The following is a 14,330-nucleotide window of genomic DNA, read 5'->3' on the forward strand; positions in this document are numbered from 1 at the left end:
TTTTATCAGTTTGTTAACTTTTTTTACAGACTCAAACACTCTGGTCTCCTCATGCCAGGGTCGGCAGGGGCAGAGGCTATAACATTAATGTGAATAGGAAAACTTGATCAGTTACTGTCAACATTTTTAGCATCGATTTAGCTAGCTATCTATAGCCATACATCCAAACAATATCTAACCTGTAGAGTATCTAATTCAGGTTTGTGAAATGTACGACTAATATTAATGATCGTAATCAATGATTAATCATACGGTTTTGACTAGATAACAATACATACAAAAACGCCCCAAAAAGGGCTTATATAGTCCAAGAGTCTGCTTCAAATATATATAGATAATTAAACACAACGAATTATAATTAATTAGGAATATACATCATGTGCAGACAGGCTATATTAATTTTACTAACACCTTAATGGAATTGACCCGTAGGCTACCGCAACCAGTCAGTTCGTCCAGCGAACCGCTTTGCTAAATACTCCTGATCAATTCTCCAGAAGGTTTATTTTTAGTATAAGCTTATTCATCAAAAGCATGTTAACTTACTTTGATAATATCAGCTCGTAGCTTTAGATCACACATTAAAGAGGCTTTGTTTTATGACCAACAAACACAGACAATCAAGCGTATAATTGGGTTTAATACAAGGAACTAGGATATATCACTACACTTAACAAACACACATTTAACATAGAATAAACATAAAATAAACAAAGTACACACTTTAAGGGAAAATCAAGGATTAGAGGTATAGCAAACTTGTTTCAACAGTTAACCCTTTTAGAGCCAGCACGGAAGTTACACACTGTAACGCATTTGAATTTCAATGAAATAATACTTGCACAATAGACCTTTGTGTAGCTGAGCAAGACTGCGTGTATGTCGTGTCCTCGTGGTGTCCTTGAGATGGGCTTTCTGTCGGTGTTTCCAGAGCGTGGGTTGTTCGCGGAAAGTTCGAAGCGTCTTAGAGGGTAACTGTTGAAGAGTCGACGGGTATTCCGGAGGGTTGCAGAGCGTTCAGGGGAGTCCGAGGGAGGGGAAGAGAGAGAGTTGAAGGGTTGTTCCGAAGGGGTCCAGAAGAACGGGGGAAGAGTGCAGAAGAGAAGAGACGTAAGGGATGCAAGAGAGCAAGAGAGGGAGCAGCAAAAGAGGCCGATTCAACACCAGATCCGGACTTTCAAGGTAGGGAGGTCACACCTCCTTTGGGAGGAATGACCCAATGAGGCTCCTCCGTTTTGGCGCGAGATGGCTCCCTTTGTCTTGTCAAGGCTGGTAATTTGCCTTAATTGATCATTTGCCTTGACAGAGTCCTGGATGTGGTTTGAATCACTCAAAAGATGGTAACACATAGCAGAATACATTTTAATGTAACCATATATTTATATTCAGCTAGGACAAGTCGTAAGGTTTAACATGATAGAATTCACAGCCCACGGACGGGCCCTTAAATGTACAAAATAAAAGTATGCGATAAACAAAACTGCTGTGTGTTACATTGGTACACATGCCACATATCTTTGGAAAGCTAAATTTCTTGATTTTCTATTGATATAAACCATTTTAAGATACAATCACAACAGCAGGTACAATCTATATCTTTGTCAGACCACCAACATATAAACAACCAATAACAAAATTTAGGCAACTCACCTATGAAGCATCATAGTATTCCACTGATCCATAACTTCCTGACAAAAACGGTGTTGTTTCATTATCAAATGTCCAAATGATCAAATCAAGTAAAATTTTTAGTCCAAATCACATTATTACATCAATAAATATCCACAGACTCTTGTTGCATCATTTCAAAGCACCTGGCAGCTGTACCTAAACTTTCACATATTATCGGTAATAACTTCAGTTCAGATGTAAACATTTCCTATATCCGGTATCAAAATGGAAGCACGCACTCTGACCTTTCGATTGACACCTCATTTGACCCAATAGGAGCTTCCATGTCCTGTCCAAAGCCTTCAATACCCAACCACAGTCTGTGTCGAATGTAAGGGCATACCCACTTTCCTTTGTTTACTGATCAAACCAATTACATCGAAGAGTGGAAATGACTGACGATCGTGATAGCCAATGAAATTCAGAAAACAGTGATATGCAGCTTTAGTGGGAAGATTAGAGCACGGTTCTGTAATGTGTGTGCTGTGAAATTGCCTTGCCATTACCGAGTGTGTCGATGCGTCTGTGCGTAAAAATATTGGAGAGCTGTTTTGGAACTGTTTACACATTTGGCGATTTAAATATGGTGAAACGGACCTAAAAAACAGGATTTTCACCCCAGGATGTGATATAAGAAGGCATTTACTGTGGAAATGATGAGTTTGGAGATGAAATTTCTGAAAACAATACGGATAATTCGGAGGCAGAGGAAATGTTTATGGAGAGATGAGACATTGCTCTGGACAAGTAAGTGTTTTCTTGTGTTTTATAACATATATTACTGTATATTCCGCATAAATAAGCTTTAGTTTGAATAATGAATACACATTTTGTAATTACCCTTTGTCGTGTGTTTCCTCAGTGAGTGTTTGAACCGTTTGTGCGTGTTTTTTGTATTTGTTTGTGCGTGTGTGAGTTCATTGAGTGTTTGAACCGTTTGTGCATGTTTTTTGTATTTGTTTGTGCGTGTGTGAGGTTTTAGTTCATTGTTTGTTTCAGATCTATTGACATGCTATATAGATGTTTTGTATATTTACTGTAAATATGTATTTATATATATATATATAAATGGACGCGAAATATATATATAAATAAATCAATAAATATACGTTGAAAATAAGAATATATGTTGTGTTTGAGAGTCTATTTGTTACAATGCGGGGAGGTGGGGGAGGGGTAGGCCCATCTATTTGTTACAATGCTGAATTCATGGGGGGAGGTGTAGGCCCATCTATTTGTTCCATAGTACATTGGCAAAGTATACAGTATTTACAGTAAATATACATACAATAATACATATTTACACAGTCGAAAAGAAAAACTATATATATATATATATATATATATATATATATATAGAATACAGAAAAGATGGAAAAGTTGTGTCTAGCTTTGTAAATTACATTTATTTATTCTCACTGAATCAGATAGCGATTGGGAGCTGGATGCGGGCCACATAAAGTGGAGCAGCAGGACAGCACCTCATCAAGAGAGGAGGGCTTTCAGAGAGACCCTTGCTGAGTTGGGGTCTCACTCCACAGCCAGACCCGTATCTCCTGCTCCACGAAGAGCACATCACAGGCCGTTGCACATCACCAAATCTTGCACCGCTGGTCGTCTGAAGTGCAGGCAGTGTCATGCAAAGACACCAGTGAAGTACTCTTCCTGTGATGTGCCTTTGTGCTTTGTACCCAAATGTGACTGCTACAATGACTGGCATGTTGCTAGAAACATGTACAATTTTATAATGGTTTGTAAATACTTTGTGTAAAAATTCATGTAAATAGTTTGTGTATTTTTTATATAAACAAATTGTCCACCATAGCACTAGTTTTGACTCTTTTATATGCACAACATTTAGTTTCAAGAAGGAAAAGGCACTCTAATGTGTTTATGCATCAGTTACTCTGTGTCAGCAAAACTAATAGTGGATCTGGATATGGAATATGATAGCTCTAAGTGTCATCTTTCATTAGAGCCCAAAATTATGACTGTACGTTGAAGCGTTCAAAAGTAGTAGCCTTTTTGTCCTAGGTTACCAAAGGGTCCTTTTGGAGTATCCAAAAGGCACTTTTGTAAAACGCCTGGGTGTACCCTTAGAAAAACATGTGTAAAATATTCATTTTTTATGGTATTGTTATAACATTTGAACTTGGACTAGGTAAGGCTTCATGCTGTGATCCCATTGTGTTCTCAAGCTAATAGCTACAAGTTATAGTCATCTGCAGGCATCTGTATGCAAAAAAAAATTTCAGGCGGAAAAACAAACTTCTATTTCATTGTGTTCAAACTTATATTACTCAAAATCAGTAGCACTTACAGTAATTCTGACTGCTGGGGAAAAAACTTCAGAGTGTCCCCTTTCAAATGTGACCAAGACCATGCATGTACTCCAAACGGTTCAAGAACAGCTTTAAATTTACTTTGGGTATGCCTTGATTAGGCGTTTTAGGCTAATTTTACAGGATTGGGAAGAGGTTAATTTGATAAGAAGAAATGTGTATTTAGTACCCTTAAAAGTGGATATACATACTCAGGCTTTTATTTAAAGCTTCAGAGTTTAACTAACACAACTAAACAAATTTTAACTAGTCTAACAGCAGACATACACAAACATACGGGGATTAAACATATTTCCTTAAAAATAAGCCCTTCTAGGTTCTAAATGAAAGAAACACACTTTGTTGCCAACTTTTCACGTGCCTTTCTCACATGGTAAAGCACGAGGATTTGGAGTGTAGATTTGAGTCACATGGGTAGGGGGTTTTGGAAGGCACAAGGATTCTCTGTCAATAGCGCATGTACTTCACAGACTAGCTGACACCATTTCAGTGATCTTACAGGGGTTCTTTGTATTCAGAATCGATGAGTCCACTGATTCTCCACCATACTTTACAAACCTTACATAGGTCCTAGTTTATAGGACTACGTCACCGCGCACAGAAACGTTAATTTAACAAGTACACAAGCATGTACCACTACAAGTTAGCCAATTTTGTTTGTTGGTTTGTTTGCTAAACGTTAACCTACTGTCGGAGTCACAGTCATAACGCCGCTGTAGTTCATCAGTAGTTTTAGATGAGGACTCGTGAAGTGGGCATGTTGAACGAGGCTCTGTGGCAGGAGGGTGCTGAGAGGATGACTGCACCGGCTCTGTCTTCTTGCAGTCGAAGACGGAGCAACTTTCTGCTCTTAAGTTTATTCCGTGCACTGTCAAGTGCTTCATCAGATTTTTCATGTTGCCGGTCCTGGCAGCAATAATCTTGTCGCAAATATTGCATTGCGCACTGCTGTCATCGAGCCTGGTGAAATGTAGCCACACTTTTTATCTTTTCCACATCTTTTACATCTATGGGGGTTGGGACACATACACACAACAGCCTCATGTGTGAGCCACGTCTCTGGGTGTAACCGCCGTAAAGTAGTGTTTTTCATTGATGCCTAAACACAGCCAATCATCGGCACTTTTAGATTTGGGCACATCTAGCATGCTACATGCTTATCACTGACGTTGACAGATCTAAATTTAGTACCGAAAGAGAAGACATTTTTTGATACTCGATTGTTTACTACTCGATACCCAACTCGATACCAAGCCTTAATCGTAGCACTGAACTGTAGGACAGGATTTATGCCAAATTATATAAGTATTCTATGTTCGTATTAATCTCAATAGTCTTTTCTGACAGAACACGTTATGTTGAAGTATTGCGGCTGTACTTTTGAAACAGTGTGTATATAATGTTTTGTATTCTGGACACGTTTACTTTAATTATGTGCCTTCCTGAACGCAATTTTTTTCTTTAGAAAAGAGGGCTAAGTCGTCTTTAGATTTTTCGATGGTAATCAACATTATACCAAACACTGTCAATAGAGTTTAACTTGTATTAAACCCAAAACATTCCTTGTAAAAATAAATATCTGTTCATATATATATTCATATTAGGTACCTAAGCAGTCCTGGTTTTGGTGGCATTGCAATGTCTGATTTCACTTAATTTTCAAAAGTTTGAACAAAATATCTGAATCTTTGATTTGCAAACTGTTCTATCTAACTATCTATTAATGTACTAGCTAAAGGTTTCGACAAATCCAGCACATTCTTTGTCATCAAGTGAATCAAATCTTGCTATAGGTCTTTAGTGTCTCACTTTTACACCCACGTTTACATGCACTTAATAAAGCAGGTTATTCCAGGGTTTTTGCAGAAAGCAGCATTCTGAAACATCATGTAAACGAGAATGTCGATCTCCTTCAACCTTTTAAGAGATTAAGAGAAAACAGTTTAACACACCAAGGCTTCTCCCAGAGAAAGCTGCTTATGTGGACATATAAACAAATATGCAGGGTTCTAACAGGTTTTCGAAGAGTGTGCATTAGGGTTGCAGACTCAACAACAAAAATAATGTCACTTGATGCATGTCCTTGTACTGGAAAACCATGAAAAAACTATGCAACATAAAAGGAACTGCAACCCAGGATACATTAAATACAGGTTATGTTTAATCTATGGCAGGTCACCACTTGATTTCAATGTAAAATCAGTCCTGTAGCATATCTGGAAATAAAGCGAAGCAGCAGAGAATAAAATATTGAAGTCCTCCTCGGATACCATGTTTGTTATTTACACAAGTGTCAAGGGGAATTTACGTTGCTCTGGAGAAAGCTGCTTACTGAGCGAGCAGGATGTATACGGGAGTAAAGTGTACGCTGCTTATACAGTGTGTGTAAACAAGAATGCTGCTTTCTCGCAATAAACCGCTTTCTAGTGTCCATGTAAACATAACGACTGTCACATGAGTTCAAGTGAGTGTGTTCATCGGTCTCTGTAAACACTGAACAAAGCATCTAACTGCATGCGTGTTCATACAGCTGCACTGCACCATCAAACAGGTAACAACACACACAGCAGGACTGGCAGAGCTAAAGTCAGTTTACATCGCTCACACTGCATCTCTGCAAATCGGGACATTTGTCATTGTCTTAACCTGAATTGAGTTCTAGTTGATGTTTCAGTGGAATTATGCTCCTCTCTTAAGCCTCACAACCTCACAACAATCACACCAGTCTCCAGTTACACAGTAATTGTAAGAGATCTTTGTTTGTGAACTTAAATTATTTACAAGGATAATACATCACTGCAGCAGCACACACTACAAGAGTGAAACACACTCACTAATATATTTCAATTTCTGCATCATCTCTGGTTATTCACTGACAATTAGGACTATTATTTATATATACTGTGTGTGTGTGTGTGTGTGTGTGTGTGTGTGTGTGTGTGTGTGTGTGTGTGTGTGTGTGTGTGTGTGCACAGTATACACTCACCTAATGGATTATTAGGAACACCTGTTCAGTTTCTCATTAATGCAATTATCTAATCAACCAATCACATGGCAGTTGCTTCAATGCATTTAGGGGTGTGGTCCTGGTCAAGACAATCTCCTGAACTCCAAACTGAATGTCAGAATGGGAAAGAAAGGTGATTTAAGCAATTTTGAGCGTGGCATGGTTGTTTGTGCCAGACGGGCCGGTCTGAGTATTTCACAATCTGCTCAGTTACTGGGATTTTCACGCACAACCATTTCTAGGGTTTACAAAGAATGGTGTGAAAAGGGAAAAACATCCAGTATGCGGCAGTCCTGTGGGCGAAAATGCCTTGTTGATGCTAGAGGTCAGAGGAGAATGGGCCGACTGATTCAAGCTGATAGAAGAGAAACTTTGCCTGAAATAACCACTTGTTATAACCGAGGTATGCAGCAAAGCATTTGTGAAGCCACAACACGCACAACCTTGAGGCGGATGGGCTACAACAGCAGAAGACCCCACCGGGTACCACTCATCTCCACTACAAATAGGAAAAAGAGGCTACAATTTGCAAGAGCTCATCAAAATTGGACAGTTGAAGACTGGAAAAATGTTGCCTGGTCTGATGAGTCTCGATTTCTGTTGAGACATTCAGATGGTAGAGTCAGAATTTGGCGTAAACAGAATGAGAACATGGATCCATCATGCCTTGTTACCACTGTGCAGGCTGGTGGTGGTGGTGTAATGGTGTGGGGGATGTTTTCTTGGCACACTTTAGGCCCCTTAGTGCCAATTGGGCATCGTTTAAATGCCACGGCCTACCTGAGCATTGTTTCTGACCATGTCCATCCCTTTATGGCCACCATGTACCCATCCTCTGATGGCTACTTCCAGCAGGATAATGCACCATGTCACAAAGCTCGAATCATTTCAAATTGGTTTCTTGAACATGACAATGAGTTCACTGTACTAAAATGGCCCCCACAGTCACCACATCTCAACCCAATAGAGCATCTTTGGGATGTGGTGGAACGGGAGCTTCGTGCCCTGGATATGCATCCCACAAATCTCCATCAACTGCAAGATGCTATCCTATCAATATGGGCCAACATTTCTAAAGAATGCTTTCAGCACCTTGTTGAATCAATGCCACGTAGAATTAAGGCAGTTCTGAAGGCGAAAGGGGGTCAAACACAGTATTAGTATGGTGTTCCTAATAATCCTTTAGGTGAGTGTATATATAACATCAAAGTGGTTGGTAAAATTGGGCATTCACCTGCCACTGTGGCTAGTGGCCAAAAACATTAATTTCAAACCCTGATTTTGAGTTTCATAAAAATTCAGAGGGATTGTTGGTCAAATATTGTGTAAACATTTGCCAGAAAAGTGGAAGCAAATAACGGGAACACCTCCAACATGTCCGCTCATCTGAGGGACAATCAACCTGTGCAATTCAGCGAGATAAAAGTTCTGCTTCTTTTTCCAAACTGTTTTTTAAAACTGAGAGACCTGTAGAGAGTTGTTGCACTCACAAAAACTGAAAATTCCTGCAAGGTGTATAGAGCCAAACAATCTTGTCCAAATTTTAGAGAGTGAATCTATTAATTGAATATCTAAGCAATCTCATGTCTATCACGCATAATTCCTGTTGTCTAATTCTCGTTATCTGTAATCTGTCTGGTTGTTGCCCTATTGTGAGCACTGAAGAAAGCATGTGCTGAAATGTTTGCTCAGTTTTAACTTCACTGCACTGTGCACATTTTTCGCAGTTGGAATTTGGTAAACACAAAAAAATGTATCATTTTTGGAAGACTTGACCAGTCTGGATCATTTTTCAGACAGCAATCTCTAAACTTTGAAAACTGAGAGACAACACTCTAAGACAGTGTTTCCCAACAACTGTGCCGCGAAAGATTGTCAGGTGTGCCGTGGAAAATTATCAAATACCACAAAATAAAAAATTGCATGATAAAAAAAATTATAATATCCTCACCTTTCGGAGAAATTCGCCATTTTGAAATCATAATCGGTCACTTTTGTGATTGTGAAGAGCAATGATTAATGTGAGTGATATTTATACGCATTAAGTGTCATCACATGACTCGCGTCAGTGCTGCAGAATACATTGAAGTCTATGAAGTGACGTCACACCAAAGTGTAAAAAACTTTGTGTTTATATTTCTTATACTGAAGTCAGTAGGTTTGTAGCAATGCAAGTTTTAATAAAGGAGGAGGTAAGGACGTTATTGAAACTCACAATTATTAGACTATTATTCTTGTCTTTTTGGATGAAAAATAATGCTCAGACTGAAAGAAGACTATAGAGCTGCTTTGTTCTTTTGATGCTTAAACACTATAAATTCTCTTGGTAGATTTCGTTCATGAACGACTCAAAATGATTCACTCACTCACTCATAGCATGTAAGATGCTCAACATTTCCAGAAGGGGTCACTGAACTAATCAGTTAATAAATTTAACAAATTTGTGAAACAGAAGCCAGCCTCACCAAAATACTCTTTATTTTGCTGCTAATTCTGCACAATTGTTAACTTGAATAAACCTGAATCACCAAAATAGCTGGAATTGATGCTTGTAATTTGTTGTGGCATTGCAAGAACAAATCTACAAATTAGAAAAGAAGCAAATTTGTTGTTTTTTCAATACCCACTTAACGCTCTTTCCACCTGTGGCCTAACACAGAGTAGCCCACCTCTGTGACTTTTTTTTGTTTTGTTTTTGTTTTTTGCATAGCCGAATTTCAAACATTACAAGTAAACACACTACTTAGATGGACAGAAAACATGCACAAGTTCTTGAAAAGGAAAATATTGATGATGGTTAGCCTTTGTGGGATAGTGGTGTGCCGTTTAATTTTTTAGTCGTAAAAAGTGTGTCGTGGCAGAAAAAAGGTTGGGAAACACTGAGAGACAACTAGCTAAGAGACAGCTAAGATGTCAAAAAAACTTAGTTTTCTAAAAATGCAGTTGTAATCAGCTAATACTGTAATTAATAATGGCATTGTGGCACAATGATAATTTCAATATTAAGTTTGAGTTGGAAAGCAAAGCAACTGTACAGTACAGTGTATACAGTGTGCGTGAACTTGCGACTATGAAATTTGTAGCTAGCATCTACCTATATATTAGTAACAGACTTGCTATCCAAAAAACATAGCCTAGTAGCCTAATAGCTTGCTCGATTAAATTAGCCTGGCCTTAACATTAACATCAACAACATAAGTTGGTCTGTACTCATCTGTAATGATCAATGACCCTGTGGCAGTATTTATGGTGTAATACACCCTTATGGTGTATTTAAATGTTGGAGGTTCTATTCAAAGTTCTTTGTTATCTGTTAATTTAAAAGGCTAATTTGGTCACATGCCTACTACAGACCCATTGTCTCTTTTTAAAGAAGACACTTGGGAGTTATTTTACAAGTGAAAGCAGTTATTAAAGTGAATTTAAAAAAGTTATAGAAGTTTAAGTTTATTGCAATGAAAATGTATTGCACTAAACTTTTTTTTTTAGGGCTGGTCTGTTTTGCTGGTTCAAGAGGGGGTTGTGGGAGCACTTTTCCACTGGCCAAGCAAAAGACATTTCTTGTCAAATTGTAAGAATTTAGAGCTATTAAACGAGTGTGGGTTGCATAGTTTAGATCATTCTATTTTGGGAGTTGCGGCAAATAAAAAGCTAATTTGCATGTGAAAATAGCGAGTGGAACATTTGCTGCTAGTTTAGATTTTTTGTAAGGGGATCTCTTTTGAAACTCTAAAGGAGGCACATATGAGATTACACATGTTAGTCATGTTAGTCTTTTTCTCAGCAGAAGTCTTCATTTGATTGAATTTCTGTATAGAAGAAAATTTTTTACATTTTACAGAGATCTCATTTGAGACTTTGTTGTGATGGTCATGTGATTGAGTTTATGTTTAAGGAAGATTCATAGAGGTGTGGCTTTCAGGAACATGCTCATTAACAGAGCAAACAGACAACACTCAAACACTTCAACCAATCACACACAATTTACAATCTCCTCTTCATTTTCTCTTATCAGTGCCATATTGTGAGTTTCGCTTTTGGGTGATAGTTAACACATGACGTGCTACTGTGGTAATTAAATTACAAAGGACTTTATTTGTATTTATTTAGTGCTTTATTTTACGCATGTGTTTGTTTTGTAAGAGGTCAATTTTTCATCACTTGATCGATGAGATGGAATCGCTGTTGTGTGTGTTTGTGTGTCAGTGTAATGCCAAGGATATATTTTTTATATGCACATTTTGGAAACTTTATTCGCATCTTGGTGTTTCCATCCAGCATTTTTCATGTGATGTGCCAAAATTAATAAAAAAAATAATAGATAGAATAATGCTGGCACAGTAACAGAAGAGTATGTAATCTTTATATCCAGTGCAGGTCACTCTATTGCATTGCTAAATGAATAACCAGATAAGTGTCAGGTCAATGCATGTGTGCTGAATTCTCTGGTCATAATGTGTCCTGCTGCTGTCTTCATTCTGAGTACAATTGCATCTCTATCTTCTCTGTGGTAGTGGAAACTAATGCCCTCAGGAAACTGTGCTTATCACACTAAATTTGGTTCTGATATACTGTATTTCTGTGTCTGAGCAACATCAGTGTGTGTATAAACAAGATGGCTGAAAAAGTGGTCAGGCACTCTGTTAAATGCCATCATAATGCCACTGAGCCTCCTCCCCCAAATGAGAGCAGCTCCCCTTTTCCAACACAGGCAGCAGGAGAAGCCTCACTGACTTTATCCATCTGGTAGATTAGCTAATTGTACATAAGCTTTCTGGTGTCTTCACTTCATTGCAGTTAACATCCATACACCTCCAAGACCCCTCGTCAGGGACAGGAAAAGATCCATAGGATGCTACAATTTGGAGTAATCGAGGAGTTCAACAATCTGTGGTCCAGCACTATCGTTATGGACACTAAATTGGGTGGCACTTTCCTGTATAGTCTACAGGTACACTGCATCCCAGTAGATGAGCTCATTAGCCACGTTTCCAGTGTGCTAGTGCCTGCCAGGGCCAGTTGTATCCCCACTGTCACTTCCAGGACTTCATCGTGGGCCAACAGCCAAGCCGATTAAAGATTTAGGCTGGTTTTATGTCAAAGGCAGAGTTTCGCTGAGTCAGATCTCGATCTCCACCAAGAAAATACCCAAATAAGCAAATAAACAGCTTCGGTCTCCACCATTTTCATTTTGAGGGCTAGCTTGTCTCCAGAGTCTGACTCCTCAGCTTGAGCTTCCCTCTTTCTTGTGAAATGGGCGGGGTGTGTGACACTGGCACCAGGGTGGCGTATTAAGGGTGGGTTTTAGGGCAACGCTGAGGGGCTATTGGCCTGATAGTGGAAATGCAGCTAATGAGTAGTTGGATAGAGCCCGCTTTCCCCGAAGGATTCGGTTGTGCGCGTGAGCCGATAGCTCTCCCCAGTCGAATCCCGCTATGCAGTTTTGAAGCACAATGATCTAGCAAGTGGAAAGTCCTTGAACTGAGCAGGACTGAGTTTTCTAGTAATGCAATCATTGCAACACTCACACGGATGGAGCAGCCAATCCAGACGCAACTATAAACTTCCCTCTTTATGCTGGAGGAAATTCTCATTCACTTCAAACCACTGGTCCCTTTTACACTGCTAAGGGAATTCTGCATCGCCCAGCTTCAGCTTACCTACATGTTCAAAAAAGACTCTTCCAGGGTTCTAATCCCAGCAACAGCTTTTCTGACTGACGATCTACTGGCAATCAAACATACTCCAGACTGCCAGAAATCCATCATGTAGAAAGAGCTTGTAGGCACGTCCTTATGTAGGCTACACTATAAAAATAATGTAATAATAATGCCTAAATTATGCACACGTAGTAACATCAAGTCAGAAATGTTATTCAATCTGACTGAATCAACCTGATAACATTAAGTTGCATCAGCAAAATTGATTTATTAGTGTCAGATCTGATTGAGAGAGCTCCTAAAGCTAACAACTGCACCTTTTCAGTATACAAAACTTATATGCAAACATGCAAATCAAATGTCATTGCATAAGCAAGGCAAAAAGGAAGTAACTAATGTACGTCACCCAACAGACACTCATTTCCCGAAAATAAATAAAACTAAAAGGGCTATTTGATGTGAATAAAATTCATGTATAGCCTAGCTGATAAGAAAATATAAGAACAAAATACAAAAAGGAAAATTATTTTGCTTAAGCAAATCCTAAAAAGCTTAATTGAAACGCGTGAATTTTGACTTTTGTGAATATAGTGGTAATGCAGCACTAGTGCATCATGAATGTGCTGCTGCAAGTTTCTTTGTATGTCCCTCCCCCATTGATTCCCTTCAGTGCTCTGGACAACGTGTTCATGTTACAACCGCACAATGGACCAAACCCTCATATATAAACATACACATAGATCACAAACCAAGCTAAACACAGACTGAGCGAACAGAAGAGGCGCAATCATATACAGAATCGTACATTCTTTTGTTCATTGGGTCAAATAAGAAACACGCAGAAGACTACATCATACCACTAGAAACAACACACCATGTCAAGAGGCAATTATCACAGTATTTACTACATTAATGTGTTGCCCCTGTTGTTAAATAGGTTTTAACAACAGTGCGTTTTTGTGCATTTAAAAAAAGAAAAATCTAACAAATTCAGTGTAATTCAGTCACAAGATAAACGTTATAACTGCGTTTTAACTCACCTTTTGATTCGTGTCTTTCATTCTTTCCTGCCGTGTTTTCGGTAACGGGTCCGAGACACGGGACATATTGATAAAATGGGATCAACTCCACCAACAGGAGCCGGACTTTGTAAAATCCAGTTATTTGAGCCGTATCCAGACAATAAACATCCAGTGTTGGGAGTACTATGATTAACATCTATATATATGTACATTAAAGCTCCATTCAGTCTCTCATAAACTGTTCTCAATAAAAGACACACAAGGGTTTTTTCTTTCACAGGAAACTCTACAGCCCTCATCAGTGTGCTACTTATCGTAATCTGACTTTCGACCAATAGCAATCGAGTATTTCTGTGACTGACTTTCACTTGACCAGTCAGAGTGGGCACACGCCGATTAATGCCACCCACCACAGCTGCTACAGTGCAGACTACAGCAGGACGCGCCACATGGTATGTGTGTCAAAGATTGAGACAGTGAAGGGATATCCTGATCACACACGCGCACACACACACACACACACACACACACGCACACACGAGAGAGAAACTGAAAAATGCCTTAAAATTGATGCATGTTTTCCTGTAGATTACAGTTTAATACTATAGAATATTATTGCTACGTCTTA

The 14,330-nt window shown here is 38.8% G+C and overlaps 1 protein-coding gene across 1 annotated transcript in view; it reads right to left on the reverse strand.

The window, feature by feature from the left end:
• LOC127655876 (rho guanine nucleotide exchange factor 2-like) overlaps positions 1-13,969 on the reverse strand; it is a 143,815-nt gene extending 129,846 nt beyond the window's left edge. Inside the window, exon 1 of the mRNA XM_052143906.1 lies at positions 13,721-13,969. Coding sequence (XP_051999866.1) covers positions 13,721-13,786 — 66 coding nt within the window. The 5' untranslated portion in view covers positions 13,787-13,969. The remainder of the gene's footprint in view (positions 1-13,720) is intronic.
• Between the last annotated feature and the right edge of the window lie 361 nt (positions 13,970-14,330).

Source organism: Xyrauchen texanus, chromosome 15 (genome assembly GCF_025860055.1).
Source record: "Xyrauchen texanus isolate HMW12.3.18 chromosome 15, RBS_HiC_50CHRs, whole genome shotgun sequence".
Lineage (NCBI taxonomy): Eukaryota > Metazoa > Chordata > Actinopteri > Cypriniformes > Catostomidae > Xyrauchen > Xyrauchen texanus.